The sequence below is a fragment of the Setaria viridis genome, chromosome 3 (assembly GCF_005286985.2).
Source record: "Setaria viridis chromosome 3, Setaria_viridis_v4.0, whole genome shotgun sequence".
NCBI classification, from domain to species: Eukaryota; Viridiplantae; Streptophyta; class Magnoliopsida; order Poales; family Poaceae; genus Setaria; species Setaria viridis.
This window is the reverse complement of record NC_048265.2, coordinates 49398178-49424933: the sequence shown is the minus strand read 5'-3', so window position 1 is coordinate 49424933 and position 26756 is coordinate 49398178. Positions and strand designations below refer to the sequence as shown.

Genomic DNA, 26756 nt, shown 5'->3' with positions numbered 1-26756 from the left:
TGTAGTTCAGCTGGCCAACAGAAGAACTGGATCACCTGAGATAATGCTTTTGAGGACCAATGGTGGTCACCCTTGGATGATGAGTGATTGACAACGTTGTGTTGGTTTGATGTTGCTCTTGGCTTGTGATGTGCAGGTTTAGGATGCGACGTTGTAACACCCAAAATTCCATCATGAAAATAATGTAAGCAACTCGGTCTAGTTTTTTTTCGTGCTCTAAGGATTAAATAAATTACCTTATTTAAATTACGGTCTTTAAATAATTAAAGAGCACTTGAAATAATTTTAGAAGCAATAAGTGCTTGGTAGAGTTTTTCTTTTCTCTTTTATTTTGGCTTTTGTTTGAATGCTTGCTTTTGAATTTCAAAAGAATTTGAATTGGATTTTAAAAACTTCAACTCTTTTTAAATTCTCAAAAACCCTCCACCTCTCTTTCCTCTCCTTGGGCCGAAATCCCTCCTCTCTTCCTTTCCTTCCTTCTTCAAGCCGGATGGGCCTATCCGCCGGCCCATCTCCTTCCCCCTCTCTTTTCCCCTGCGCAGGCCCATCTCCCCTTCTCTTTTCTCTTGGGCCACCACCTTCCCTCTCCCCCTCCCAACCGAATGGGCCCTTTCCATCAGCCGGCCCATTTTTCCTTTTCCCCCTCCTTTTCTTGCGCCGGCCCAGCTTCTCTTTTCTCTTTGGGCTGCCACCTCCCTCTCCTTTCTTCCCCACCGACCGGCCCAAATCGGCCCAGCCGGCCTGGTTCTTCTACCTCCAGGCGCCAGAAGCTCCAGGGACGCACGCACGGGTGCCGTGCGCCCCCGGTGCGCCGCCAGCCGGGGCCCCCTCGCCTCCCGGTGTCCCTTGGCCTCCCGAGCCCCTCCACGAACTCGCGACGACTCCCCTCCCCTACTCCCGGCCTCAAATCGTCGCCCCATCCTTTCCTCTCCCCGGAAACGGCCGCACAAGCTTGAAGGCCATTAATGGCCGGCCGACCTTCGATCTCTCCCGGGAGCCCCTTCCGCTCCTCCCCGAGGCCTATAAAGGTCACCATCGACCTCGCCCGGAGTTTCCCTTTCCGTTTTGCTACTCACCCGCCACTCTCTCGCACCGCCACACCGCCGCCCAAGCCACACCGTCGCCCGTACTGTCACCGGCGAAGCTTCTGTTCTTCTCCGGTGAGGCCCTCCCCTTCCTTTCCCTCTCTCCCTCCTCTCCCCCACCGAGGCGCCGCCGCCCGCGCGCCGTCGAGCTCGCCGCCGACGAGGCTCCCCCCTCCCACGCCGGCGAGACCCCCCTCCCCGTCGGCCATGCCCCTGTGTGCTTGGTTGCTTGTTGGAGGAAGAAGATGGAGTTTTTGCGATCTAGTCCCTGAACTCTCTGTTATTCCTTTTACTTAATTCTTGTGTCTTGTAAATTTTCCAGAGAAGTCCCTGAAGTTCCTGCATTCTTTTATTTTAACCCGAGCCATGTCATTTTGTAGATCTAACCCTATCTTTCTCTATTTTTTCATGTTCTGTTCAGTATATATTTCTAAAATTCCATGCTAGCCCCTGAAGTATATAGTTAATTCTGTTTTAGCCCCTGAAACTTGTTTATCTCATATCTTCTTCGTTTTAAATCCGATTTCAGCGATTCTCGCGCTCACGCGATCGTCTCTGCATGAACGTTAGATTTAGGAGTTTGTTGTAAGCCTTTGCATATGTTTGTTGTACTGTTTTAATTATTCTTTGTTTGTTTGCCTTGTGTGATCGTGTAGACGACGTGACGTTCGCGGAGGAGCAAGTCCAAGAGCAGCCACCGTTCGAAGAAGAGTTCTCCCAGTTTGCCGAGGAAGGCAAGTGGCCTTCTTCCCCTGCATGTTCTTTTTGTCCCAATAATATCATGATTAAGCACTTTACTTGTTTCTTGTATGTGCATAAATTTGACGGGAATGCCTATTAAGGACTTACCTAGTTTTAATCCTTATTCCTTGAAAACCTGTTTAATCATGTTGGGTAGACTTGCTAGTCGCTTAAATTGGGTTGGTAATGTGATAATCATGAAACATGTTAATCATGCTTTATTTATGTTGCTATACATGTTTAATTGCAAGAACACTTGTTTTAATCGGAACATGGAGAACCACCCAAGAAAACAGTACAACCACAACATCACATGGCTCTGATCTTAGCCGAATAATTAGGCATGTAGTTAGCTGGTGGCTTTACCGAAAGGGCAAGGAGGGGGAAGGTGTTGGGTGCACGATCCGGAGCAGTAGCCTTCGCTAAGGTGCTGTCTCATTAATGGGTTGTGGTCCGCATCGCTACTGAAACTCTAGCGGGCTACCAGTTATCTGCGTGTCTTTGTAAAGGCTTCGTAGTGGACCCCCCAGCCACTCACCAAAGGAAGTGTTTAAGGGCTTTGCAAACCCGGGCGACACGGGGGACCACGAGTTGTGGGTAAAGTGTACGACCTCTGCAGAGTGAAAACTGATATATCAGCCGTGCTCACGGTTAAGAGCGGCTTGGACCCTCACATGATAATGGAACTTAAAGATGAGATTAATCTGTGTTACCTTTACCTTTGGGTTATGTTAATGTTATATGCTTAATTGGGTTGGTATAAACTTACATCTAGTAATTAGGTGCTGCTAATAAAAATTTGACCAATTAAAACGCTAACCGCTTAAAAGCCTTGAGCCATTCCTTGTGAGCCTTGCATGTTTTCCCCCACCTGCTGAGTACCAACCATAAGTGTACTCACCCTTGCCCAAACGCTGTTCAGAAGCTTGTGATGATGGGGAGTTCTTCGACGACTTCGAGGAGTTCTAGGCAGGCGGTCCACCAGTCAAGCCTGTGGAGAAGCTGCGTTGTGTGTGCGTGCGTGTTAAGTTATCGGTGAACGATTAAATACCTTCGTGTCTATCACGCTGAGTGTAATAAAGTTCCTACTGGTTTATGTATGTTTTTGGGCACTGTCTTTGATGTATTCACTGATGACGTCAACATATGTGTGAGAACGGATCCTGGCACACATATGCGATGCATTCGGTTTTATCCAGAAACCGGGTGTGACAGACGTGGCGGTCGACGGCGTGCGGTGAAAGTCAAGCGAAAGGTTCATGCCGATGGACCAAGGGCGGTGAAGGATGAACGCGAGTAGGCTTGGACCGATGGACCCGAGGAGTCCGGGCGAAGTCACGGGCGGTCCACATGGTGCACGGAATGGCAAGAGGGCATGACACGATGGAGACGGCGTTGGTCGAGTCAAGCGGGAGGCTTGGCGGAGGCCGGACACGCGTCAATGGACGGTTTGGGTGGTTTGGGCCTCAAAACCACTACGCAGGCAGGTTTCCCGGTGTGGGCCTCAAAACCGGGGGCGAGCCCGGTGCGGCCGGAGCTTCGAGAAGGAGGGCACGTGGCGTCATCGCGAAGCTTGCGTCGAGGCGAAGCAAAGTCGTGAAGGCGGCGTGTCCGTCCGATGCGCGGATAAAAACTTGGACCAAAATGCTCCTGCGTGGGTAGTTATCTTAGTTGTAGCTATAGGGGTAGTTTAGTCTTTCGTCCTGGACTATAAATAGGGATGGGGGCTGGTTATTTCAGCACCTCCTTGCTTAGCAACTCATTATCTATTTGCTTAGAGGCTAGTCATGTACTTAAAGTGAGAGGAGAGAGGGGGATTAGGGAGTGATTACTCTTTTCTCTTGATTTCTTCATCTTTAGTGGGTGGATGAAGGGAGGAGGCTAGTCCTCATCTTGTATAGAAGATGTTCTTGTGATTTAGCTTTATTTGTTGTCTCAAATCGTGCTAAATCTTTGATTCCCGAGCGTTTTTCTTTTTCCCTATTTTCGGAACTATTTTTGGGGATTTTTCGTTCATCATGTTTGAGCCCGAATCTCGTGAGATTGGTTGAAGGGAAATGTTACTAGGACCTTGGAGAGCATTCGTGATATGATCCCCTTTCAAATCCCTCACGAATCCGGCTTGATTTTGAGTTTTTCCCAAATCGCGTTCTTGAGTTAGGGTTTCGGTTTTCTCTAAAATCCGTGATGGATACTTGAGCTTTTTGAGATCTTTTTCATGGATCTTTTCGCACTTGTGGTTGCGCATCTATAGCTCAAGTTTTGTCTCGATTCATGGAATTTTGAGGGAGTATTTTTAGTTTGAAGATTGAGTGGTGTTCTTGGAGTTCTTGTTTTCCCTCTGTCTGTTCGTGCGCAGGAACAGGGAAGCGAGGCAGCTAGCGAGCCAGAGCAGCACGTGCACGCGGGCCAGCTACAGCAGGCCCAGCAAGGCGGTCCAGTAGGTAGACAGGTGCAGTAGTGCACTAGGCCCAGCTTCGCCAGGTAGCAGCCCAGGACGCGAAGCAGGCCAGCTAGCAGGCCATCTGGGCATTCGAGCAAAGCAGACCTGCAGGCCCATGCACGAAGGAAACCAGGCCAACGCATGCACCAGGCCTACAGACATGCGCCAAGCATTGTGAGTCTTTTTATTTTATCTTATCTTATTTAATTCATGCGACTACCAGTAAAGTTGTTTAGCACTTTAATCACGTTTGTCTTTTGCTAACAATGTCTAGTGGTTAATTAATTAATTCTGTCTCTTGCGTTAATCATTCTTAGTTTATCAATTGCTAATCCTTCCATGCCCACTTAAGTAAGTGATTAATAGTGTTCTTGTTTTGTCTCATCCGTGCAAATTTGATAGAATCGATTCATGCTATATTTCCGCTGTAATTTGTGCATCTCTTATCGTTCCTAGGGTGAGCTAGTCACGAGTTGACTTGCGTCATCTTGACGATTGAACGCACCGTGTGCTTTGGGGTTGCGGTTGGGACATAGGCCTTGTTTTCGTTGAGAATTTTTATAGGCTCCCATTCACCCCCCCTCTGGTCGCCCCTTCGGTCCTTCAGCTTTTCAAGCGAATGGAACACCTGATTGATGCTTTTCAAGTATTCGGATTTTGGTTCACATTCCTTCTTGTATTCGAGCCCTGTTTAGTTCCCTCCAAACTCCCAACTTTGACACTATGCAAAAAGAAGATTTCCCATCACATCAAACTTGCGGTACATGCATGGAGTATTAAATGTAGGCGAAATTAAAAACTAATTGCACAGTTTTATTATACTTTACGAGACGAATCTTTTGAGCCTAATTAGTCAATATTTGGATAATAATTCACAAATACAAACGAAATGCTACAGTGCTATAAGTTAGGGTCAAGTTATTGGCAGGTTATGGTTTGCCTTAAAAAAACACACAAAAGAAATGGATGCTACAGCATGTTGACGGCATGCCACGACAGCGTGGACACTCATCAAGCCAGTATCCAAACAAGTAAGCAGGACGAAGCTTCGTCGAAGGTGGGGTAGCGTGCGAATGAAGCTCTTCACCGTCTCTTACCCCCCTGCCGAAGGGTCGTTGTGACGTCAATGGCTGACGACGACGCAGCCGTCACCTAGGTCCTCGAGCCCGCTCTCGCGTGTTATAAGCAGAGAGCAGAGAGATGTCTCTGGAGCAGGAGCACGACCAAGAAGAAGGGAGCAGGAGCACGACCAAGAAGAAGGCTAATTAAGAGCCAATCGGAGGTGCAGCTAGCTCCTAGATTATTCGCTAATTTTGGTGCTAATTTCCTGTGTATACGTGATTAATTAGCTTATCCTTGGTTAATCTCTCGTCGTGCAGATGAGCACCGTCACGTGCGAGGTGGAGCCGTCGTGCGCCGCCACGGCCGGCGGCGAGAGGGCCACCAAATTCGGCGGCAAGGTGGGTGTCCCACCACGCGAGCCGCAGCGCCGCCTCCTCTTCGCCGTCGCCGGCAAGGGAAAGGGCAGGCGGCTCGGGGATGGCCGCGGAGGCGGTAGTGCTCTTGCGGGGTTCTACTGGTACGGCAACCTGCTGCTCGGCCTCCGACGCAGAGGCGGGGCCGACGGTGGCGGCGGCAGTATGCAGGTCTTCGTCAGGACCCCGGCCGGGAGCACGCTCGCCCTCGACGTGAGCCCGTCCGACACCGTCGGCGAGGTGAAGGCCAGGATCCAGGCCAGGGAGCGCGTCGCCGCGGGCCAGCAGCGCCTCGTCTTCGCCGGGAGGCACCTCGACGACGGCCGCCGCACCCTCGCCGACTACGGTGTCGGGAAGGAGGCCAACCTGCACCTCCTCCTCCGCCTCCGCGGTGGTCTCGCTGGAGGACACACTAACACGGGCACCGCCGCCGCCATCGGCAACCCGCACTGGATGACGACCGTCGGCCTCCTCGCCACAGTGGTCGCCGTCGGGGCGGTACTCCACTGCTGCTTCCCTCCGTCAGCAAGCTGCTGCGGCGGCCTCGGCGGTGCCATGTTGGCCGTCGCCGTCGCCGGGGTGAACCTGATCACCGCCGGCGTCTGTCTCACCAGGGCACCCGCTGCCGAGAGCCTAAGCCGCATGGCGCGGTTCGTGCTAAGCAGGGCGGCCGCCTTCCCGCGAAGGGACGTCGCCGTCTTGGGAGTCGCAGCCGCGACGGGGATCTTCGTCGGCGACGCGCAGGCGCAGCCGGTGCTCAGTTTTGTTTGCTTTGCACTGTTCCTGGTCTCCATGGCTGTGGTCACGATCGGCATAGCGAGCTCCACTCGCTAATGGCCGGCCGGTGGTGGTGAACATTTCGTCGTTGACCTTCACTGACACGGATGATTTGTTGCGCATTTCGGTACAGAACAAGAGATCATGCACCAAGAGGATACATGTTGTTTTGTCATGAATTCATGATCTTCGTCTTGGCTAGCTAGCTGACATACTGGTAGTAAGGAAAATATAGAGTTTTGTGTCGTAATAAAGGTAGCTTCATATATGCGCCTGCCTGAGCATGGGGCTCGCCCGTTTGGCCCGGCCGTGTCATGTGCCCGCGGTCCAACTTGTCTTGTGTCTAGTTCAAGGAGTGTTACGGTGAAGGGATTTGTTGCAGGGAACATGGCCCCATTAAACCATAATTTGTGATTTTGATGATTGAGTGGCAACATATTATATCTTTTCGACTTCATCCTTTTTTATGAAGAGAGATCATACCTAAATTATTAGGTGTAATAGCATAAAAAACTACACATGACCAAGTCAGCAAATAAACCAAAGTTTAAACACCAATACGTAAACTAAAGGACCATCCCATTCAAAGGGAAGAAAGCCATCTCCCCTGAACGGCATGCTGGGTCTCACTTCACTGCCACTTTGGGCCAAAATCTGAGCCATTAATAAATAGATATATATTATATCTTTTTGGCTAGCTAGAGATGTGCTTCCTTGCCGCTTCTTTTGCATATAAAGAAAATGATGTAGACAGAAATAGTAGGCTACATATATTCCTCATCGACGACCTATATTGATTCAGACGGAACGAACGCAGAAACTCGGTGCTCAATTTCATTTCATCAGGCAAGAGGAGATGGCAACCCAAGTGATGTCCTCCGGGAGTGACTAGCCATCACTCGAGTGATTTTTAGACCAATGATATATGATTACACGTTGCAATATTGGGTCAATAGAAATTGGGTGAAAGCAAAACAACAATCCGAAACAGCGGAGGGAAGGAAGCAGCGGCACATATTGCAGTAGCAAGACTGCTGATTTGTCTCATGTAAATCTGATGCCTGCTTTAAATCCTGGAACCGTAGGTAGATGACAAGAAAGATTTCAGGTCGAACAAAACAAATGAAACTGGATTGTCCGAGCTCCGACAATACACATCTTGACAAAAATGAAGAATGAGAATACGAATACTCTGAAAAAAATGAGAGAGAAAACCCCAAGATCCAAGAAACATATATATAGCATGCAAAGTCACGAACCTATCTACTAACCCCATTATTCTTCATCAACCCGTTGATTATGTGCTCGAAATGGATCGCAGTGCACGGGATCCTCAACACGCCACGTTGGCCATACCCAAACTGCTGCTCCGCCAGCTCCAGCAGGGCCTCCATGCACGGCTCTCTTAGCATCTTTACTGGCACCAAGATCCTCTGGCCCTGTTCATCGTCTTCCCCGTCGTCGACGAGCATGACAGGGAAGTACCCTTTTGGGACCTTCCCAAGATCACCACCGGTGGCACAGGCGTACCATGGGGCGGCGGCGACGGCCTCGGCGCATCGCATCTTTGATCCCAAGATTGCCATACCTATGACTATGAAAGTATGTTTTGGTGTCAAAGACTAGATGGATAATGATGCGCTGAGTTTACTGTTTACTGTTTACTGCTATGCAATATATGCGTGAGATGTGCGTATATATAAGCTTGGTGTGTGTAGAATGAAATGGTGTTGATCGATGGTTAGATGTTGTGCTCAATGCAACTGAGCTTATATAGCCTTGCAATCAGGGTAAAATTTGTGGAAAAAAGGACTCATGAACCAGTACGGTCCGGGCCTAAGTAAATAAGACGGTACGTGCACCCGGTGAGAAGTTGGTTAGATTATTAGCAAAGCTAAGCTAGACTTGCAGGTGTGTGGTGATGTTGACATGCATTATTACAGTGATGGATGGACAGAAAGGGAAGAGGAAGACGACGCAGGCTACTAATTACATATAAGCTGCTTGGTCTTACTGTGTTTGCTGGCACATATAAGTTTCTTAAGTGGTAAAAGATTATTTAACTAACCGTTCCTATCAAGGATAAAGACTCTCAAAGGACAAGTCTAATTAAACGTACAAGAAATCCAAAAACAGGCAACGTACTTACGTACGTAGTAATCTTCGTCGTGCACGTTGGGGGCGCGTGTGAACTGATCGAACTGACAGCTCAAGCAAGTAGCATAGCATCACTTCACTGACTGTCTCGTCAGGTCAAACCAACTACTAGTAGAATGATAAGAAGACCATATTCATTAATGGAACGACGTCCGTAGACCAAGTTTTCTACACCGTGCTCATGATCGATATCGCCCAATGTGGTTTTTACAATAATAATTGTTATACCAAAAATGGTGTTTTGCTTCGTCGATCTATCAATAATAATAGAACCCTCGATCGGCCTCCTGACTCCATCTGTCCAAATTCATGTGCTTTCTTCCCCCATATGGCTATGGATATGTTGTTTGATGGAAATGAAATTGATCCGACCTCTTTCTATTCAATTCCCATAGCCTATCTCTCTTCTTCTCTCATGCTTCAGGCCTCTTCTTCAGCATTATGCTCTGCGTGTTCCTTGCCTTGCATTAAGTTTCTGATTTGCTCTTCTGCTATATATATACCCAATCGATTTGGCAATTAAGTCAGTGAGATAATATCAATACCATGTTTATATCAATATAGACATTCTCTTTTCTTCCAGTACAATCTTGGAATGAATGTACATACACTTTCTAAGGAGAGAGATATATCTGCTTATATATACCTTGTTTTGTGTAGGCAATGGTGATCCACCTCCAACGTGCCCGAAAACTGAGAATTTCCTAATGGCTGCGTGGCACAATAATTGATGGAGCCGCTAGTTGATCGACTGTTCCTGCTGCTTCTGCTACTACTCAGCTGCTTAGATATGAATATTACCAATAATACTTTTATGTTCTTTTTATCCATATGAGAACACCGTACCTTATATTAAGTCAAGCGGTCAGCAACATGCATCTACCCTTGCGTTTCTCAATCAGTTCAGCAGGCTTTTACCCATGCAAAGTAAGTGGCATGCATGTGTGCCGAGGAGTGAGGATCGATGCTTCAAACCCTTTTATCTCCTATTAATTTTGCTACTTTGTCGTTGTTTTCCTGTTGATTGGATGCGCCGGTAACTACCAGTGCCCACACATGGCACTCATCTTTTATCGCATTATGTTGTCACTTACATTTGTTTTTTCTGTTTATCTGATAGTCTCTAAAAAGTGCTATGAGGTGCGCATGCATAGAATGTGATCGAAGTAGCTAGGGAGAATTGTGGATAGCAGATCTTCTCTAAAAGTTTTCTTTATGGAACAATGGTGAGCTTTTGCATATTAAATCAGCTGAGACCAAAGTACATGATTTTTTGCAAAAGCTACATAGGTAAAGCTTAAACTACAGGGTCACAAAGGTACACACCATGCATGTACCATCAAATTATTGAGTTATTGGCATGATTAGCATATTGGTTATCCTTGCAAGAGAGCTAAATTAGATTTTACGAAAATGTCATGATTGCGGATGGTCACATGAAAAAGAAAATAGACTGTTACTGCTAGTGATCTCCATGGATTAGTAGGATTGCTTTTTATAGAAGTTACCTCGACTAGTAGCAAAAAATAGTCATGGTGCACAAAGCAGCTTTTGGGTTTCCCCTTATTCTTCCTGTAGATAGTTTACAACACTGAAAGATCTTTCGACAAAATAAACCGATCTCCATAATAAGAATTATGGAACATTTGAATATGGAGTCTTATATTACTAACTTAGAATGTGTGTCAGGGTGTGGCAACGTTTGGCATCATTCTATTGTCTTGCTGATTACTTTGGTCCTAATATTTTATAGTTTGAAAGAGCGAGAGACTGTCCTCCTCGTCAGTGAAAGCTAATGCTGCTAACTCTGCTTGTCCAAGATGTCAATTCGTCAGTGTACGAGTGAAAGGATCATTACATGCGTCCGGTTGCCCGGCTTTCTGCTTGATTAGTAAATTCTTGTTTATATTTATTAACCTTCACGGTCTTGAGCCTTTGCGTCAAGAACTAGTTAATGAACCAATACGTACAGCTAGCACAAGATTAATCTGATATAGAATTGCGTATCTATGGACCTTTTACCTCTTGACAGTAACAGATTGTTAAACAAATTTACTTATGCTACGTGAGCAAACACAACTGGGCCAAATTAACTTGTTAGAACTTGTCTTGTCCGTTCTTTCCCGGCCAGATTTAATTTTATAATGGATGTCAACATCAGCACGCCTATGTAAGTCTAACTAAACTAACTTCTCAAGCAATGCACTGCACGTACCGTCTTGGACGACGCGGGATTACAATTGTACATGAAAAGTACAGCGTAGCAGATCTCTCTCCTACTTCAACTAGCCTGCAGATGCTGCCCGCCTTGGCTATATAAGCTATTGCTTTTCACAAAATAGATCCATCATCCACACCTCTAGCATTTCTTTCTACGGATAACAGTTTAGCAGATACATATCATCATCATATATAGTAGCATACTAGCATATAGCATATCATAATCTCATCGCCATATCATCCTATTCGTCAACAGCATCAATCACAAATGGCCATGTGGGGATCAAGGAAGCAGACTACCAAGGTTACTGGACCGGCAAGGTATGTCCACGCTGACGGTGGTGACTCTGCTGGAAGGGTTCCAAAAGGCTACATTCCAATGGTTCTGGTTGGTGGCGACAGTGAAGACAGCGAAGGAGGGCAGAGGGTCTTGGTTAATGTCAGCATGTTGAGGGAACCATGCATCGCGGCGCTGCTGGAGATGGCTGAGCAGCAATTCGGACATGCTCAGCCTGGTGTGCTCAGGATCCCTTGTAGCGTGACCCATTTTGATCAGATGGTCAATGCTATGATATCCAAAGCTGCCAGCTAGACGTGATGTTGTGTAGGTAGAGGTACTAATATAATTTATTGTTGGATTTTTTTTGCACATGCTTAATTATTTTATTTTACCTAGTGCTTTCCTTTATCTTTTGATGTGGGTGTACATCATTATTCTAGGTAGTTATAATATAGTTCTTTATGGCTCAAGATGTAAATCAGTAGAACTATATATGTGCAATTCTTTCCCAGAAAGATCATAGAAATATAAATGGTTCATGGACAAAAACATTTAAATACCCAGGTTATGCATTCAAGGGGTTTGAATAATGGGCAAGTGTTACCACCACTGAATCCTTGAGTTGATGGATGTGCCAAGAATAATGTCCAACTTTGAGTATGCGGATTTGAATACGGATCAGATATTCAATATATCTAGATTCAAGTACGGATTATCCCATGCATTTAGTGTATGAATCTTTGGTCGAATGGATAATATCAAGTATTACCTTAACATAATGCTTTGATTTCCACCTCTAAAAATATTTAACTAACAATAAAATCTTGTTATTAAAGCTTGTTACTTTTAAAGATGTTTCTAGATAAAAGATTTTATACACAAAAGATATTGATAATGCTACATGAAAATGATAGTGTATATGTTTAAATATGGGTCACGATGAGAACGCTAGTTGTTTTTAAGTTTTTGGTTAGAACAATTATAGCCAACTGACAAGCTAGTGATTGATAGGAACCTTCATTGTAAAAAATTCTGGGACTTGCACGACGTCTATCGAGATAGGTCATGGCTCATGTGAAGAGACGACCAAAATTTAGAAAACCCATGAGTTCCACCCACCACCCGCCGGAGACGACGGAGATCGCCGAAGGAGACGTTCGTTCGTCGTCGAGTCATGATAGGTGCTTCCTCCAGCGTGCCCATAAAAGTAATAAAAGGGCTCTCGAGATATGAATAAACGGAGAGGCCTCTTTTGCGATTATTCGAAATTAGGTGGACTCGTGTTGACAAAAGTGCTTTCTGAAGCGTAGCGCTCCGATCCAGTAGACTTCTTGTGTTGTTGGGTTTCCTTCCTTCCTCTGTTGGCCTGATTTTGTTGGGCTGGCCCTAGATTCCTGGGGTGGGTCCTCTCGTCCGCGTGTTTCGGCCCACACTCATGGCAGGTTTTCCTCGCTCTCACAATTCACGATGGTGAAGAAAGCCCTAATAAAACCATGTTTGTTTTTAGTGCACGAATTAAACCTTCTCTTCTGTTGTTTTTCCAGAGAAGAACCGCTAACATTGCAGAATAAGAATTGAGGACATGTATAGACGAGCAGCTCACAGGCACCATGAATGCAAAATGTGCAGGCTAAAGTGCCCCACATTGCGTGGTGGAGTCCAGTTCGTGGTGGAGCCCCTTGAATCATGCATGCAATGCAAGAGGGTGTCAACAAGGTTGGTGTCGTGCCCTAAAGCACCAGACAAAAAAAAAATCCCACTCACAAGTACATGCACACATGCATGACATTGTAGGGCGTCGTCATAGGCCACATGCCCACACTGCCAAATATATACGTGTGTTCCTCAATAAGCAAATGATGTTGGTGTTGGTCGTCCATCATAACATATGTCTAGTCATTTTCCATACATGCAGCATATCTTTGCTCATCTAAGTGCCGTACACATGTTGTACCACCAAGACAAAAAAAAACAACGAAAGTGCAAGTACGACTGTACCATAAGGTACAACCATATCTAGCACACGGCACCATGCATGCACATATCCACCAATTAAGTGACACGGCACTCTATGCATGTTGCTGAGACGATGTTACAATATACTCTTTTCTTTCCAAATTATTAGCTATTTTTAACTTTTCTAAATTCATAAATTTTGCTATGCAACTAGGTATATATTATGTCTACATGCATAGTAAAAGATATGAATAAAAAAGTCAAAGCGAAGAGAGTAAAAGATACTCCCCCATTCAAAAAAATTATTTTAACTTTTCTTGGTACATAAATATTGCTATGCGCCTAAATATAGGATTAGGTATTAAAAAAACTAAAACGACCAAACGTGAGGAAGTATCGTCAAGGCAATATAAAGGGGGCGTTTGGATCTTTAGTGCTGACTAAAATTTATGTCACATCAAATATTCGGAAACTAATTAGGAGGACTAAATATGAGCTAATTATAAAACTAATTGCATAGATGGAGGCTAATTCACGAGATGAATCTATTAAGCCTAATTAATTCATCATTAGCACATGTTTACTGTAGCATCACATTGTCAAATCATGGACTAATTAGACTTAATAGATTCATCTCGCAAATTAGTCTCCATCTGTGCAATTAGTTTTGTAGTTAGTCTATGTTTAATACTCCTAATTAGTATCTAAACATTCGATGTGACAGGAATTTTAGGAGGTGCTAAAGAAACAAACACCCCAAAGAGGCATGCATGGGCATGGAAGCAAGGTGTAGTTGAGATTTGTTTTCTGCCGAAAGGCATCGCCGCCGCGAGATACAGGGCAGGCAAATAGCAGGCTGCTGCACGTTGATAAGATATTGTTGCTGCGCATGCACGTTAAGTTCGTTAGTGGAGCTTGCATCACCGTGCACGTACGTACGGCCACATATGCGGTTAGTTGCCTTATCTTTGCTTTCCGCGTGTACGGCTGCTAGTCTACTAGTCCTTTTTATTTGCCTTTTGTTTCCAACTGTGTATGCATACATGCTTTATTTGCTTGCTACATCCACCACTGCACTCCCATCACGTTTCAAATAAAAAATAATAATTGCATCATTGTTCATATACGTGCTCTTGGATTAATTTAATTAAATACTGATGGATTGTTATAAATATAATTAAATAATGACGCAATGTAACGCAACCTATAAATAATGATGCAATGTATTGATTAAAAAAAGAATGGAAAAAAAAAGGGTTCTCCGGTGTTGGTTGGGTTTTGTCCATGCATCATGCATGCACACATATGGGGGTGTTTGGGAGGAGGGGGCTAAATTTTAGCCCCCGTCACATCGAATGTTTGGACACTAATTAGGAGTATTAAACCTAGACCAATTACAAAACTAATTACACGACCCCTAGGCTAAATCGCGAGACGAATCTATTAAGCCTAATTAGTCCATGATTTGACAATGTGGTGCTACAGTAACCATTCACTAATGATGGATTAATTAGGCTTAATAGATTTGTCTCGCGATTTAGCCTAGAGGTTCTGCAATTAGTTTTGTAATTAGCTTATGTTTAGTCCTCCTAATTAGTATCCGAACATCCGATGTGACAGAACTAAAATTTAGCCTCCTCCTTCCAAACACCCCCATACTATGTCCTTGCTGTTTGTTGCCTAGTCAGGGAAATGTTTTCATGTCCCCCTGCGTGCCGTCCCATCACTTGATCGAGACCACTCATCAACTAGTACATGACGCGGATAATCACGGATCATTAACCAAGGTGATTATTAACCATGCCATTCAAGATGTGCACATGTGTACATGTGTTATCAACTGAGTAGGACCGGCCAGCCATCTGGCGTAGTACAGTGTTATTGTTGATGGGCGCTGTCATTGTCAGTTAAAAGTCGGGCATCTGCGAGCCAACTAACTGGTTGTCACATGCGCTTGGCGCAGGCATCAAATAAACAAATACTTCTTCTAGTTGAAGAGTGCATGATTGGAATCTCGGAGCATTTTTGGTTGAGTGCGACCCAAATTGCTAGTAGTGAGTTTTTGGTTTAAATTGGTTCAACCGATGATTATTGGAGTTCACGTGATCTTTATTACTCCCTCCCTCCGTTTTAAATTATAAGTCATTCCAAGAATCTTGGAGAGCCAAAGCATCTCAAGTTTGACCAAAATTATAGAGAAAAATATAAAGATTTATGACATCAAATAGATATACTATGAAAATATAATTGATAAAGAATCTAATGATACTTAGTTGACATCATAAATGTTATTATATTATCATATAAATTTGGTCAAACTTGAAATGCTTTGACTCTTCAAGATTCTTGGAATGGACTTACAATTTGAAACGGAGGGAGTATTTAATATAATCGGTAGCTCCTCCGTCGGACTACTATATATTTCATTTCAAAACAAATGGAGAAATATGATTACTAAAATTTTCATGAACTTATTCCAATCTTACAAAACTAGCTCTTGTACATACCTCTACTTTAGTTTGCCACACGCACAACTGCACACATACCCGCCTAACCCGTCGTTATCATATTGAATCAAATACACACGCATGGTAAAGCAACGTCATTGGGGAGCAAAGGAGGAAGAAATACACGCATGGCATGGTGAAGAAAAGGAGGAAGAAGAAGAAGTACACGCATGGTAGCACTAGCAGGAGATGGGAGGATGGCCTATGGGTGAGCCGGGTACGGAAAGTTTGGTAGCCATGGCTCGACAGAGTCCCTTTTGGCCAAACAATTCCTGCAGGTCCACACCACGATTGGAAAGGCCATCGGCAGACCTGCACGGCACTGCACACCGAAAAGCCCGAGAGATTTGCAAATATTCTCGCACTGTTTGTCTATAAAAAAACAGAAGAAAAAAGAGAAAAAAGGAATTAATAAAGAGCAGCAGGAAACTGAAAAGGTGTCGTACCTGACGCCGTACACCCCACTTGTACCCTCCACCCACCCCACCTCTATCTCCCCGACAACCCCACTGAGCTGTGGGCCCAGACACTCCCGGCCCCACACGTCAGTCATCTCGAAGCCACGCGCTCGCAGCGGCTATAAATGGAGCCCTCGTTCCCACACAGAAACGCCTGGCTCACCACCAGTAACCACTCTCCGATCGACAGCAAGCCGAAGAAGCGGCGATGAGGCAGCTGATCCGGCGGCTCTCCCGCGTGGGCGACTGCGCGTCCTCGTCGTCCCCGGCGAGGCGGCGCGGCGGCGGCGGTGGGAAGAAGGCGCGCGCGGGGAGGACGCCGGAGGGGCACGTGCCGGTGTACGTCGGAGGCGGCGGGGAAGAAGGCGAGGAGGCGGAGCGTTTCGTGGTGCGCGCGGAGCTGCTGGGCGCGCCGGCGCTGGCGGAGCTGCTCGGACGTGCCGCGCAGGAGTACGGGTACCACCACCAGGGCCCGCTCCGCATCCCCTGCCCCGTCGACGTCTTCCGCCGCGCGCTCGCGTCGGTGGCCGGCGACGACGACGAGTAGCTGCTAGTAGCTTAATTGTTGGGCTCGTGGGCCTGGGCCTGGGCCTAGGAGGTGTAACTAAATAGCCCGGAATTTTCAGGATTGGGCTTTCGAAGATCTCTTCTCTTCTTCTATATTTTGTCGTGTTAGCTTTCAACTGCATGCTTTTGTTTAATGGACTACTACGAAGGGTTATGTTTTTTACTCTTTGCTCTTTTTTGCAAAAAAAATAAAATAAAGTTGACTCTTTGCTCAACCTTAACTTGACCCCCTTTTGCCAAAAGGGAGATTCAGATAGTGGTTTCGTATATATAAACAAATTTGACCGCTATCTGCACCTCCAAAGAGGATTTAGTATTTGTGTAGACATGGTTTCTTGGACGACCCTAACACTTGGCCAGACATGTCGTCCGTTCGCGCTTAGTATGACCTAAGCATGCCACTAATTGGTTGGTCAACATCTTCCTTTAATTTGTAGGATCAGACCAGATAAACTAGCGCAACTCCATTACCGACGTCAGAAAATCTTTCAAGTACATCTACGGCAGAACCTGTACATATGTACCGTGTTCTTCGATGGATCGTCCTATTATTCTATGGAAAACAGAGGACAGCAACACCTGAACACACAAAGCCGTGCGGTGCTCCATCATATGCATCACATTCTTAATTATTGTAGCTCTTAGTACGTCCGCACGTATACTTGCCGTACGGACTGGCTAGTGCCAGATGATAATCTAGCTTCCATGCTAGCTGCTCCCCTCACTTTCAAATTGCAGATCATTTTGGAATATTTAGATACGTGATTTTTGCTACGTGTATCTAGGTGCATAATAAAAATTATATATTTATAAAAGTTAAAATAATGTATAATTTAAGACAGAAGGAGCACATGTAAACTCTCCAAATTAAATGGATATATAGAAATAGGAGCTAGTAGCACGTGTCGTCCCGTCCGTACGCCAATTATTGGGGGCCGTACGTGCTCGTACGGCAGGCAGTCCTATCAAGTCCCCGCCTAGCTAGGCATCATCGTATCAGGATGCCATGCTGGTAGTGGTCGAGTACGAGCAGTGATCTCTTGCCTCTGCTTGGTGACATGTCACGCCTCGACGGATATCTAATCCCCAGCGAACGGGATCGAATCAATAGCCTAACTTAACCTGCCGGTGGGCGCAGCAGCCAACAATCTTGAAACCCAGCTTTTAAATCTCCTCCGACAACACCTACGGTAGCCCCCCGTGTGTGTGAGATCCCTGTATCATATGCTCGTTACAGTCAAGAAGAGTTTGGAATATTGTCTTTGGACAAACTCAAAGTGTGACCCTTTTTGCGATTGGAGGAGCAGTGGATGGTAATCCATTTGTCATCAACATCTAGCTTATTTTGGTTATTTGCTTCGAAAAAAGTTTATTTTGGTTATTTTTACATGTTACTTCCTCCGTTTCAAATTGTAAGTCATTCCAACTTCCTTGGAAAGTCAAAGCATCTTAAAGTATAAGTTGGAATGACTCACAATTTGGAACGGAGGGAATATTTTTTTAAAAAAAAAGAGGGGGCAATTTTGATCTGGATGTGGTTTTGGACACTGATGAACAACAAGTTGATAATTGGGGAAATTTAGTATCAAAGTACGGTAATTTGCTGGTGGACGTGTCATGTTTGGTGCTATCCACACTTTGCCACACTTAACTTTAGGTAAGTGTAGCAAGCCACAAAAAGTGTGGCTAAGAAATTTGAAATCACACTTTGCCATGTCAAAGAGAATCTTGCTACACATTTTGTCTCGATGACATGTGGAGTCTAAAAAATCTTGCTAAAGATTAGTTGCCCAACCAAATACGTATTTGATCAAACCTTCCTAAAGTTAAATAGAATAGAGAAACAAGATGAAATGACTAGCTCTCTCGAGCTCTTACGTATCTTCTGAAGATTTGAGCTTATATACATTCTAATATTTTAAGATTCGTACTACAAGAAATGAGTCAGCTAAGATAAGATAGGTAAACTGTAAACTAGAGGTCCCTCAGGCTGAGCTGCGGGCCCAGGTCGTTTTCCGTTACGGTGGTTGCAAGGTGGCAGTGGGCCCCAACTTGACCCTACCATGCATCGCGAGGAATCTGGCAACAGATGCAACGAAAGGGCGAGGCCGTCACTACATTTGTCTGCTCTCCATATATGCTAATTATTCTTTCTATTAATCTATGATTCTAAATCATTACAACTGTCGCATCGATTTTACAATGTACATCGAATCGACACACATACACGCGTGAGCCGGCCTTTCTTACCAAGGCATGGCAGCACGGTCGCCGGAGCCTGCGCGCCAGCGGCGGCGGCGGCGGTTTCGCCGGTCTTTGCGGTCTCAGTACGCCAGCGAGTCCTCTTCGTTGCGCGGGTTTTCGTGGGCAGTGATGTGCTCCTTGAAACGAGCCGCGGCTTCCTCCCTCTCGTCGAGCTTGCCGAGATGGTTGTATGCCATCGCCTTCAGATAGTACGCCTCTGCTGCCATCTCATGGTACTGCATACCACACAGGATTTAGTGTTTCTCAATGTTAAAAGCCTTTACTCAACTAGCACAGGATGTCAGTTTCTATGTAACATCTTGAGTTCTAAGAAGGTGCGAAAAGACATAGGCCGGAATCAATGAGCTCACCTCCAGAACTTGCAGGTCTTGGGTGGCTTGGTTCAAAGGATCCAGAACAGCTTCAGGGTCTTCAGGAACTGCAAGAGTAAACGGGTGGTAAAGGGAACTGCAAGAATCTAGGTGCACGTACCAAGCACATCAATATCTTGAAAAGTTCACGGATCAATATGTGGTTGCTAGACCACATTAAGGATCCGCCAAGAGGTCGTCCATGCAATGGAACATTAAAGTACTGCAAAGTACCTGAGAATTTCAGATCAGATAAATGGCACTTTGCCAGAACGATGTGAGCCCGGGCGCGCAGCTCAAGTCCACCATGACCAAGAATCATGGGAAGGCTCTGGTGGACAAGACTCAAGGCCCTCTTTGCATGGCTTGATCCAAGGGCCAGCCACAACTCGGCAAGAGTAAGTGTGGCGGAGGCTTCAAGCAGATCCAAGTTGAATGACTTGCAGAATGATTGGCTGGCTAACGCATAAGGGAGCCCAAGGACCGCATTGTCAGATTTCTGGGAGAATTAGAAAGAAAGAAAGAAAAAGAATATTAGCTTGCTCTGTGCAGGATGCAGCATTTACCAGGCTCTAGTTTAAAAACAAAAAAAAAGAAGAAGGATTGTCTTACTTTGTGTATTTCAGCAAGTAACAAAAGAACACTTGCATTCTCGACTTGCATGTTGTACTTGTAGCACGTAGAGAAAAGGGAATTGGCCACAGCTGCAGCCTGCACGAGGAAGTCAAGTGTCACAAATAGACCTTATTCCGTCAGTTCCATGTATTGGCATGATCAAGAGTATACTCAGGATCCAGAGGACTCCTGACCCCTGTAAAGCCTAAGGGGAGGAGGGGAAATATCTTTCATACAATGTGCTTGGCAAGTTAAATGGGTAAAAGAATATGAAATGCATGCTTCTTGTGTAAACATAACAAGCAAGAGAGTCCAGAACCTGGCCAAACTGTTTTGCAGCAAGTAGAGTGCGAGCACGTCGTACACTAGCTTCTGTCTTTAGCTCAATGTCTACTCCACAAACAGAAGATGACAACACCCCAAACTCATCACAGATTTGCTGCGCAACTTTCAGATGCCCTCTAAATGGATCAATTTTACACACATCAGAATATGGAAACCAAATGTAACTACCAAATGAAGTGTACAAACAGTAGAAACAGCTTTGTACCGATGAAGTGCACGCTCATGTAGTATCTGCATTCTAAGAAGCTGGATGTGCAAACTTGTTGAGGATGGGAACTTCTTTTCAGCAAGCTTTAGAGCACAGAATGCAGCTGCAGATCAATCACACAATATAAAGCCATGAGAAACTGTGGGTACTTATACGGCTCTTAGATGCTGCAGCCTATAGCACATCTAGGTTGAATGAGAACTAACCGGAATATCCTTTGGACACTGCCAATTGTTGAATTAGCTTGACATAAGCTAGAGACAGCTCTGATGAACTGTGAAAAATACAATACCATCACAAATCCAGTAAAACTGCATGAGACAGTTAAATAATAGTGGCAGTATAATTCATAAAGCAGTAAAGGTATTGAACAGTAACTAAATTTTATCACAATCCCACCTTGCAGCATCAGCAAAGCAGGTTGCATAGACCAGAGCATTCATTCGTACCATCGGAGCACTGTGAAGAGGATTGACAAAAAATGAAAATATTAATTTTCTAGAAAGGCTACAGGTAGAATTATAGTCCACTTTAGAATATGATTTGATATGACTAAAACAACCATAAAAAGGTAATGAAAAGAACCTCTAGCAAATCGGCAACAAACAAGACAGATAAGTGGATCAGGGGATGCACTAAAGCTACACAACACCAGGATTGTCCAAAAGGATACAAATAGGCACAAGGCTGATAATTCCTGGTACCAAATAAAATATCAATCGATTGTACCCACAATGAGTCAAGCTCTTTTGAGTTGTTCATCAGCTATGTGCTCTTTCGTAGTTGCAAGAGACACTTGTTCGTTGCTTATCAAACCCTCCCTTTCCACAATACAACACCACTGTACAAGTTGGCAAAAATGGTATGGCAATGACTACGAAAATTGAACCCTTGCATTAACAGAAAACAGATAAGTACCTCCCATAGTGCTCCCATGCGGTGGCTCTCAGCAAATATGATGAGCCAGCTAACTGCAATACTGATGCAGGTATTGGACTTGGTTGTGCATGATAATGGAAATTGTCGAAGTCATTATACAATTTTGTAGATTTCCTAGAATTGCTACGCCATGAATCAGAAGCAGTGGACAGATTCCTAAGCCACGACGTGCTAAAACTACCATTTTCATTTGAAGTAGATAAAACATCTGTACCAAAGTCAGTCAACACACGGGAACTTAATCTCAAATTCTGCAAAAAAAAAAAGGCACAAGAGAAATTATTAATACTTTAATATAGAAGCAAAGGTATACAACTGCTCTTAAGGATGAGCCAATGTATTTGGTTTAGACTTTAGAGTAAGTTCAGCATACCTTACAGACATCTGCAGGACATGTTCTAAGCTTTGTAGATGCATTGGGTCCAAATGAGACTAGTGGCCTTTGGACATGCTGACAAACCAAGGTTTACAGTTAGAAGATAAGGATAGATAAACAAGGATGCTCTGACTCTGAGTTGAAGCACATTGAGTATATTATTAAGTCACATCTAATCTTTTCAAGATCAAGGACTAATGCAACAGTAACAGTAATATAAATACAGTGACTACTACATTGTAAGTTTGAAGCTGTTTCATGTTCAAATGTTGATATAAGTAGGACAGAAGTATGCATAGGAGGATAAGTAAATGAGCTTAAACATGGTGAGGTATTAAAGAGATCTTCCTACAATCAAACAATACCAAATACTAGCAGAGATCATACCTTCAGGTCAAATTTTGCCAAGGAAAGGTGATCAAAGGATAGTAAGCTTGGAAGTTTCAGAACATCAGCTCTCTTGAGCGATCGCTTTAAAAGAACAAGTAACTGTTGCTGAATGGATAATGGTGTGCCCAGTCCAATATTGGTCCCGAGTGAATATGGAGAACTGATTACTCCAACTGTGTTTGACATGCCTATCTTTGATAATAGATTGGAAATGGCTCCTAGTACATAGGCAAGGCATGAATCATCATTATTCTGAAAATAAAAAAGAAATGTAGGATCTGTTAACACAATCGGTGAGCACCTGTTAGTTTGCGTAAATGTTAATATCATTGGGAAACACAGAACACCTCAAATTTTGTTCAAAAATATGTAGTAGAATTTATACCAAACATCCCTAATTTAGCAATCCGAATATTACAAAAATTGTACACTGATGAACCAAGGGGCTTGAACATGAGGATTGTAAACTAAAATTTTGGAGAGATCCATCTTCCAATGATCCTCAGGCCACCTCGGCATTCCAGAAAACACATAGATGCTATATATATTTAAGTTAAGAACCTGATAGGACATACATAACTGAGAATTCTATGAAAAGGACTGCATTTTTCAAGTTATGCTACTATTAAAACATGTTGGGGACAAGGAGTGTCAAATTTCTGAAGACTAATGAAATTTGAAGATATGAGGTGACAAGATTTTATTTATGAAAGTTATTGTGCAATACAGAATTATTTACAACTAAACAGGGAGACTATAATATAATTTTGTGGATGAACAATCTGGCTAAAATATAGGAAAATCCAAAGCACCTGTCCAGAACTATCTTAGCAATAGCAAAATTGACTGTAGCCTTCCTCTTAAGCCTTTAGTAGTTGGATACAAACTTAACTTCAAGTTTCATTCAAAATCATTGGATACAATCATATTTCAGATAGATACCAGTTCAGTAACTTACCATCTGAGAAACACGCACTGCTTCTGCAAATGCCTGGAAGAAAGCAAGCCAGCAGAACATAAACAACATGAACAAGTAGGTCCAAAAGGTGTCAGGCTGATAGTACAAAACAAGAAAACTAAATGAGTTACATACCTCTAGAGCTTTCTTAGGGTGTCCAAAGTAACAATGCAAGTTGCCTAAGCATAGCAGGGCACTCTCATAGTTTCCAACAACAATATCTTGCACTGGAGACACAGAACGACCAAAAAGTCCTTGCATCCCTGCACTACATCAACCAGATAGAATGACCAAATAAGAACATGCTTACAAGAGGTATATATGTTTCCAATAAAAGTTCATGCAGAACATGTCATGATTTCATAAGCTTCTTAACTTGCAGTGAAAGACTCCAAGATTTAGCTAGCAAGAAGGCAACAATGGTTACAGAAATATTGAACAAAACTGAACAATGAAATAAAAGAACCACAATGGTAAATGAATAGTCCTCTGGTGGCTTTACTTCACATATGTGCTTTCATGATCTAGCAAAAGGGCAGGCTCAAGTATCAGGACCTTCGATCTTGTATTATAACAATTTCATCGATCTTGCTAATGTAGAAAGTAAAATAAATTGAGGTAAATAGGAATACTGCAGCATTCTTAAATGCGAACCGAAAGGCCGTGTAGCACATTAAACACACTGGAGATTAGCATTCCTACATTCTGTACATATAACTGGAATACTTGGTTAGTAGGCATTGATTACCTAAAGTGAATATTTTGTGAACAATTGTAAGGAACAGAACGGTGGGCCAAAACATCAAGCACGACCCAGCCATAACTTTGTCACTAAATGCTCAAAACTACTACATAATTACGGAGAAGATGGTTAAAATATGAGGCACACGCCATCATATAATAGGGACAATGCGACTGACCTGTAATCAAAGTAGCGGTGGAGATTATCCAGTGAAGCAACATAGTCATCATGGCAAAGCGCATTTAAGTACTGCAAGAATTGGACCTGGCAAGCAGAAAATGGATACGAAAAAAATCAACACGGTTAGGAAATGTTCAAAGTTCCAGCCCGCTAGAAGATTTAATTCACTGTGGCTTAACTTACACGATGAAGCTCTGGAGCTAATGTCTGAAGCTGTGTCATAGTGGCATTAAATGAATTCAAAGGCACTGAGCTGGGATCCCTGCAACAAAAAAGTAGTCACTAAAGAATTTTATCTTTCATGACCTTTTTAAAGAGCAAAAAAAGTTGGTGGTAGACTACATGTAGCAACGGATACTCACTTCTCGAGAATATCAGCTTGTTGGTTAAGATATGCCTCTAACTGCCACCTCGATCTCAGACAGGTTGGGTTGTCATCCACTTTAAAAGTATTAGCTAGCATAAAAAGGGAAAATATTAATTTAAATTTTTACAAAAGATCTTCCTTTTGATGCCAGATAAAACCAAATTACTCTCCAACAGTGTTACATACAGTACTGAGAAAATGAACTATAAAGTAAAAAAAAACTTACATCCTAATCTATTTGTTAACATAAATTAATTAACTAGCATAAGTACAGAAAAGAAAGATCACAAATTATACAAAAAATTTAACTTGCAGATCCTCCACTCTTTCAGAAGGGTATTTGAGAGAGAAACATGAAGGTGAAGCCTGGTAGGCCAGATATATATATACAATTATATGACAAAAAGGTAAGCTGGAGCAGTAATCCAGTTAGATGCAATTATCTGTGCTGCACTTCTCTAGTATCCAATGCCAATAGTGTAACATGTTAATCCTGGAATCAAAATAAAATACTAGTAACGGATACTGTTTCTCAGAATCAGTACTAATTCAGGCAGTGACAGCCCTTTCCGGGTTGTCATCATTTCTTTTCTTTTCTGTAGTTTGAACAGGAAAATGTCTATGCGATTTATATTATTTCTTTTTTGGCATATTAAGGTAATTGTATGCTTCCACTAAGATCAATGCAGTTATCATGATAGGGTTTAGAGTTCCCATATACCTTCATCAAAATCATGGAGCAACCCTGGTGCACGAGTTAGAGCTGAAGAGCTCTCCCCCATATGGCTGTCAGAGGCATAACCTTGACGATATTTCTCAAATATACCAGCTTGAGAACCTATGTCTGCATCCATCAAGTTGCTCATTTCACTATCGAAGTCCTCATCTTCTGCCAAGTCATATGAAGCATCAGTGGAGTTACAGTACATGACAAGATCTGCCAAAAGATGGCATACACCCTACACAAATTTCAGTGAACACATTAGTGCCTTAAATAAGAAAAAAAAAGGAGCAAGAAATGTGAAGAACAAATTGTTACGAATGTCTTATACTACTTGAAGCACCTCAAATGTCATTGAATTGAAGGCAAGTATGCAGCAGCGAAGGAAAACTCCAAGTTGACTATTTGGATCCAGAAATACGTCCTCTGCACTTGCACCTTCTGGTGCAGTGAGCACACCTGGCAAAAGTCATTTCAGAGTTCAGAGTTAGCTGCCTATTTGGATGTCTCTCTATGACGGAGACATGATAAAGGACTGAAAACATCAGCATATCATGTGACATTCACCTCTTAGCTTATCAAAACAGTTGAACAAATCATCAGGTGAGTTCAGCGCTGACAGGGTACTTGTCAGCTGCTCACAGAGCCAGCCATTAGTTAAATCGTCTACCGCCTTCAGCTGCCTCAAAAGTTCTTCCAGGGAAGGCTCCCGAAAATCATCGCACGACTGCAAGATTAATAAGTTAAGCATACTTGCCTCACTTCTGCGAGAAATGTAAGGAAACAGCGTAAAGAAGAAACAGTGACGATGAAATAGATGCGCGGTCACAAGAATGCAGCCGTTAGAACAGATCCACAGAGCGCCACAATTTCGAGCAAACGGTTAATCAATTACTCGCAGAAAGAAATAGCTTGGTCTACAGTTCAGCACAAGTGTAGATGCTACGGGGTTTCACAGATTCACGGAACTAATTCCAAAATCATTGGCATCCTAACGCATCCAATACAAATGCAGGTAGGTAGCACAGGGCAGCGACAGTAACATGAGCAGCAAGCAGCATTTGGAGGGGGGAGCAAGCAAGCAAGCGCGCGTGTGGGCGTACCCGGGTGAGAGTGAAGAGGAAGAGGCCGAGGCGGTTGTGGTGGGCGACGGACTCGAACGGGAAGGGCGGCACCACGTCTCCCCCGGCCTGCGCCGGCGGCGCGAAGACCTGCACGAGGTGGCACACCGCGACCTTGTGCGGCGTCAGCTCCAGCAGTGCCCTGCCGGTGCCGCCCGCGGACGCCGGGTCCGTGCCCGCCGCGCCGCCGCCGACCCCCGCGAACAGGCTCATGGCGCCGCCGGCCGTCGCCGCCGGCACGAGGGTTTTGAAATTTTCCTCCTCTTTTTTTTTTTTGGCTCGGCGACGAAGCGGCGGAGCGGAGGGAACGTGGGTGGAGTGTGGGGTTTGGGGCTTTGGGCCTCCCCGTCGCGGGCTTCAATCTTCTTCTGGCCTGCAGCCTTCGTGTTGTGGAACTTTTTTTGTGGGCGGTGGTGTGCTTGTGGGCCTTCGCGCTAATATGTTTGGTGCGGCAACTGGGCCAATCGTCGTAAAATAAAGGAAATCGGCTGCAGCAATAGTACAAATTCTGGG

General features: G+C 44.2%; 4 protein-coding genes across 4 annotated transcripts; 2 read left to right on the top strand and 2 right to left on the bottom strand.

The window, feature by feature from the left end:
* The first annotated feature begins 5389 nt into the window (after positions 1-5389).
* On the top strand, positions 5390-6962 carry LOC117847862 (uncharacterized). Its single transcript, XM_034729157.2, has 2 exons — positions 5390-5551; positions 5649-6962. The coding sequence occupies exon 2, from the start codon at positions 5649-5651 to the stop codon at positions 6576-6578; it is 930 nt and encodes a 309-aa protein (XP_034585048.1). The 5' UTR covers positions 5390-5551; the 3' UTR covers positions 6579-6962.
* An 818-nt stretch (positions 6963-7780) lies between these two features.
* LOC117849400 (auxin-responsive protein SAUR28) lies at positions 7781-8107 on the bottom strand. The gene has a single exon (XM_034730932.1). The coding sequence runs from the start codon at positions 8105-8107 to the stop codon at positions 7781-7783; it is 327 nt and encodes a 108-aa protein (XP_034586823.1).
* Positions 8108-16256: 8149 nt separating this feature from the next.
* LOC117850327 (auxin-responsive protein SAUR71) lies at positions 16257-16829 on the top strand. Its single transcript, XM_034732153.2, has one exon. It carries the CDS (start codon positions 16308-16310, stop codon positions 16644-16646), a length of 339 nt encoding a protein of 112 aa, XP_034588044.1. The 5' UTR covers positions 16257-16307; the 3' UTR covers positions 16647-16829.
* Positions 16830-18802: 1973 nt separating this feature from the next.
* LOC117850053 (anaphase-promoting complex subunit 5) lies at positions 18803-26524 on the bottom strand. The gene is made up of 20 exons (XM_034731830.2): positions 26226-26524; positions 25690-25849; positions 25466-25581; positions 25123-25360; positions 24397-24490; positions 24218-24296; positions 24033-24118; positions 23248-23380; positions 23113-23145; positions 22152-22406; positions 21762-21839; positions 21368-21639; positions 20849-20908; positions 20656-20723; positions 20447-20552; positions 20216-20357; positions 19894-19992; positions 19516-19780; positions 19282-19349; positions 18803-19146 (listed from the first exon to the last, which is right to left on the bottom strand). Exons 1-20 carry the CDS (start codon positions 26454-26456, stop codon positions 18991-18993), a joined length of 2739 nt encoding a protein of 912 aa, XP_034587721.1. The 5' UTR covers positions 26457-26524; the 3' UTR covers positions 18803-18990.
* Positions 26525-26756: the final 232 nt, after the last annotated feature.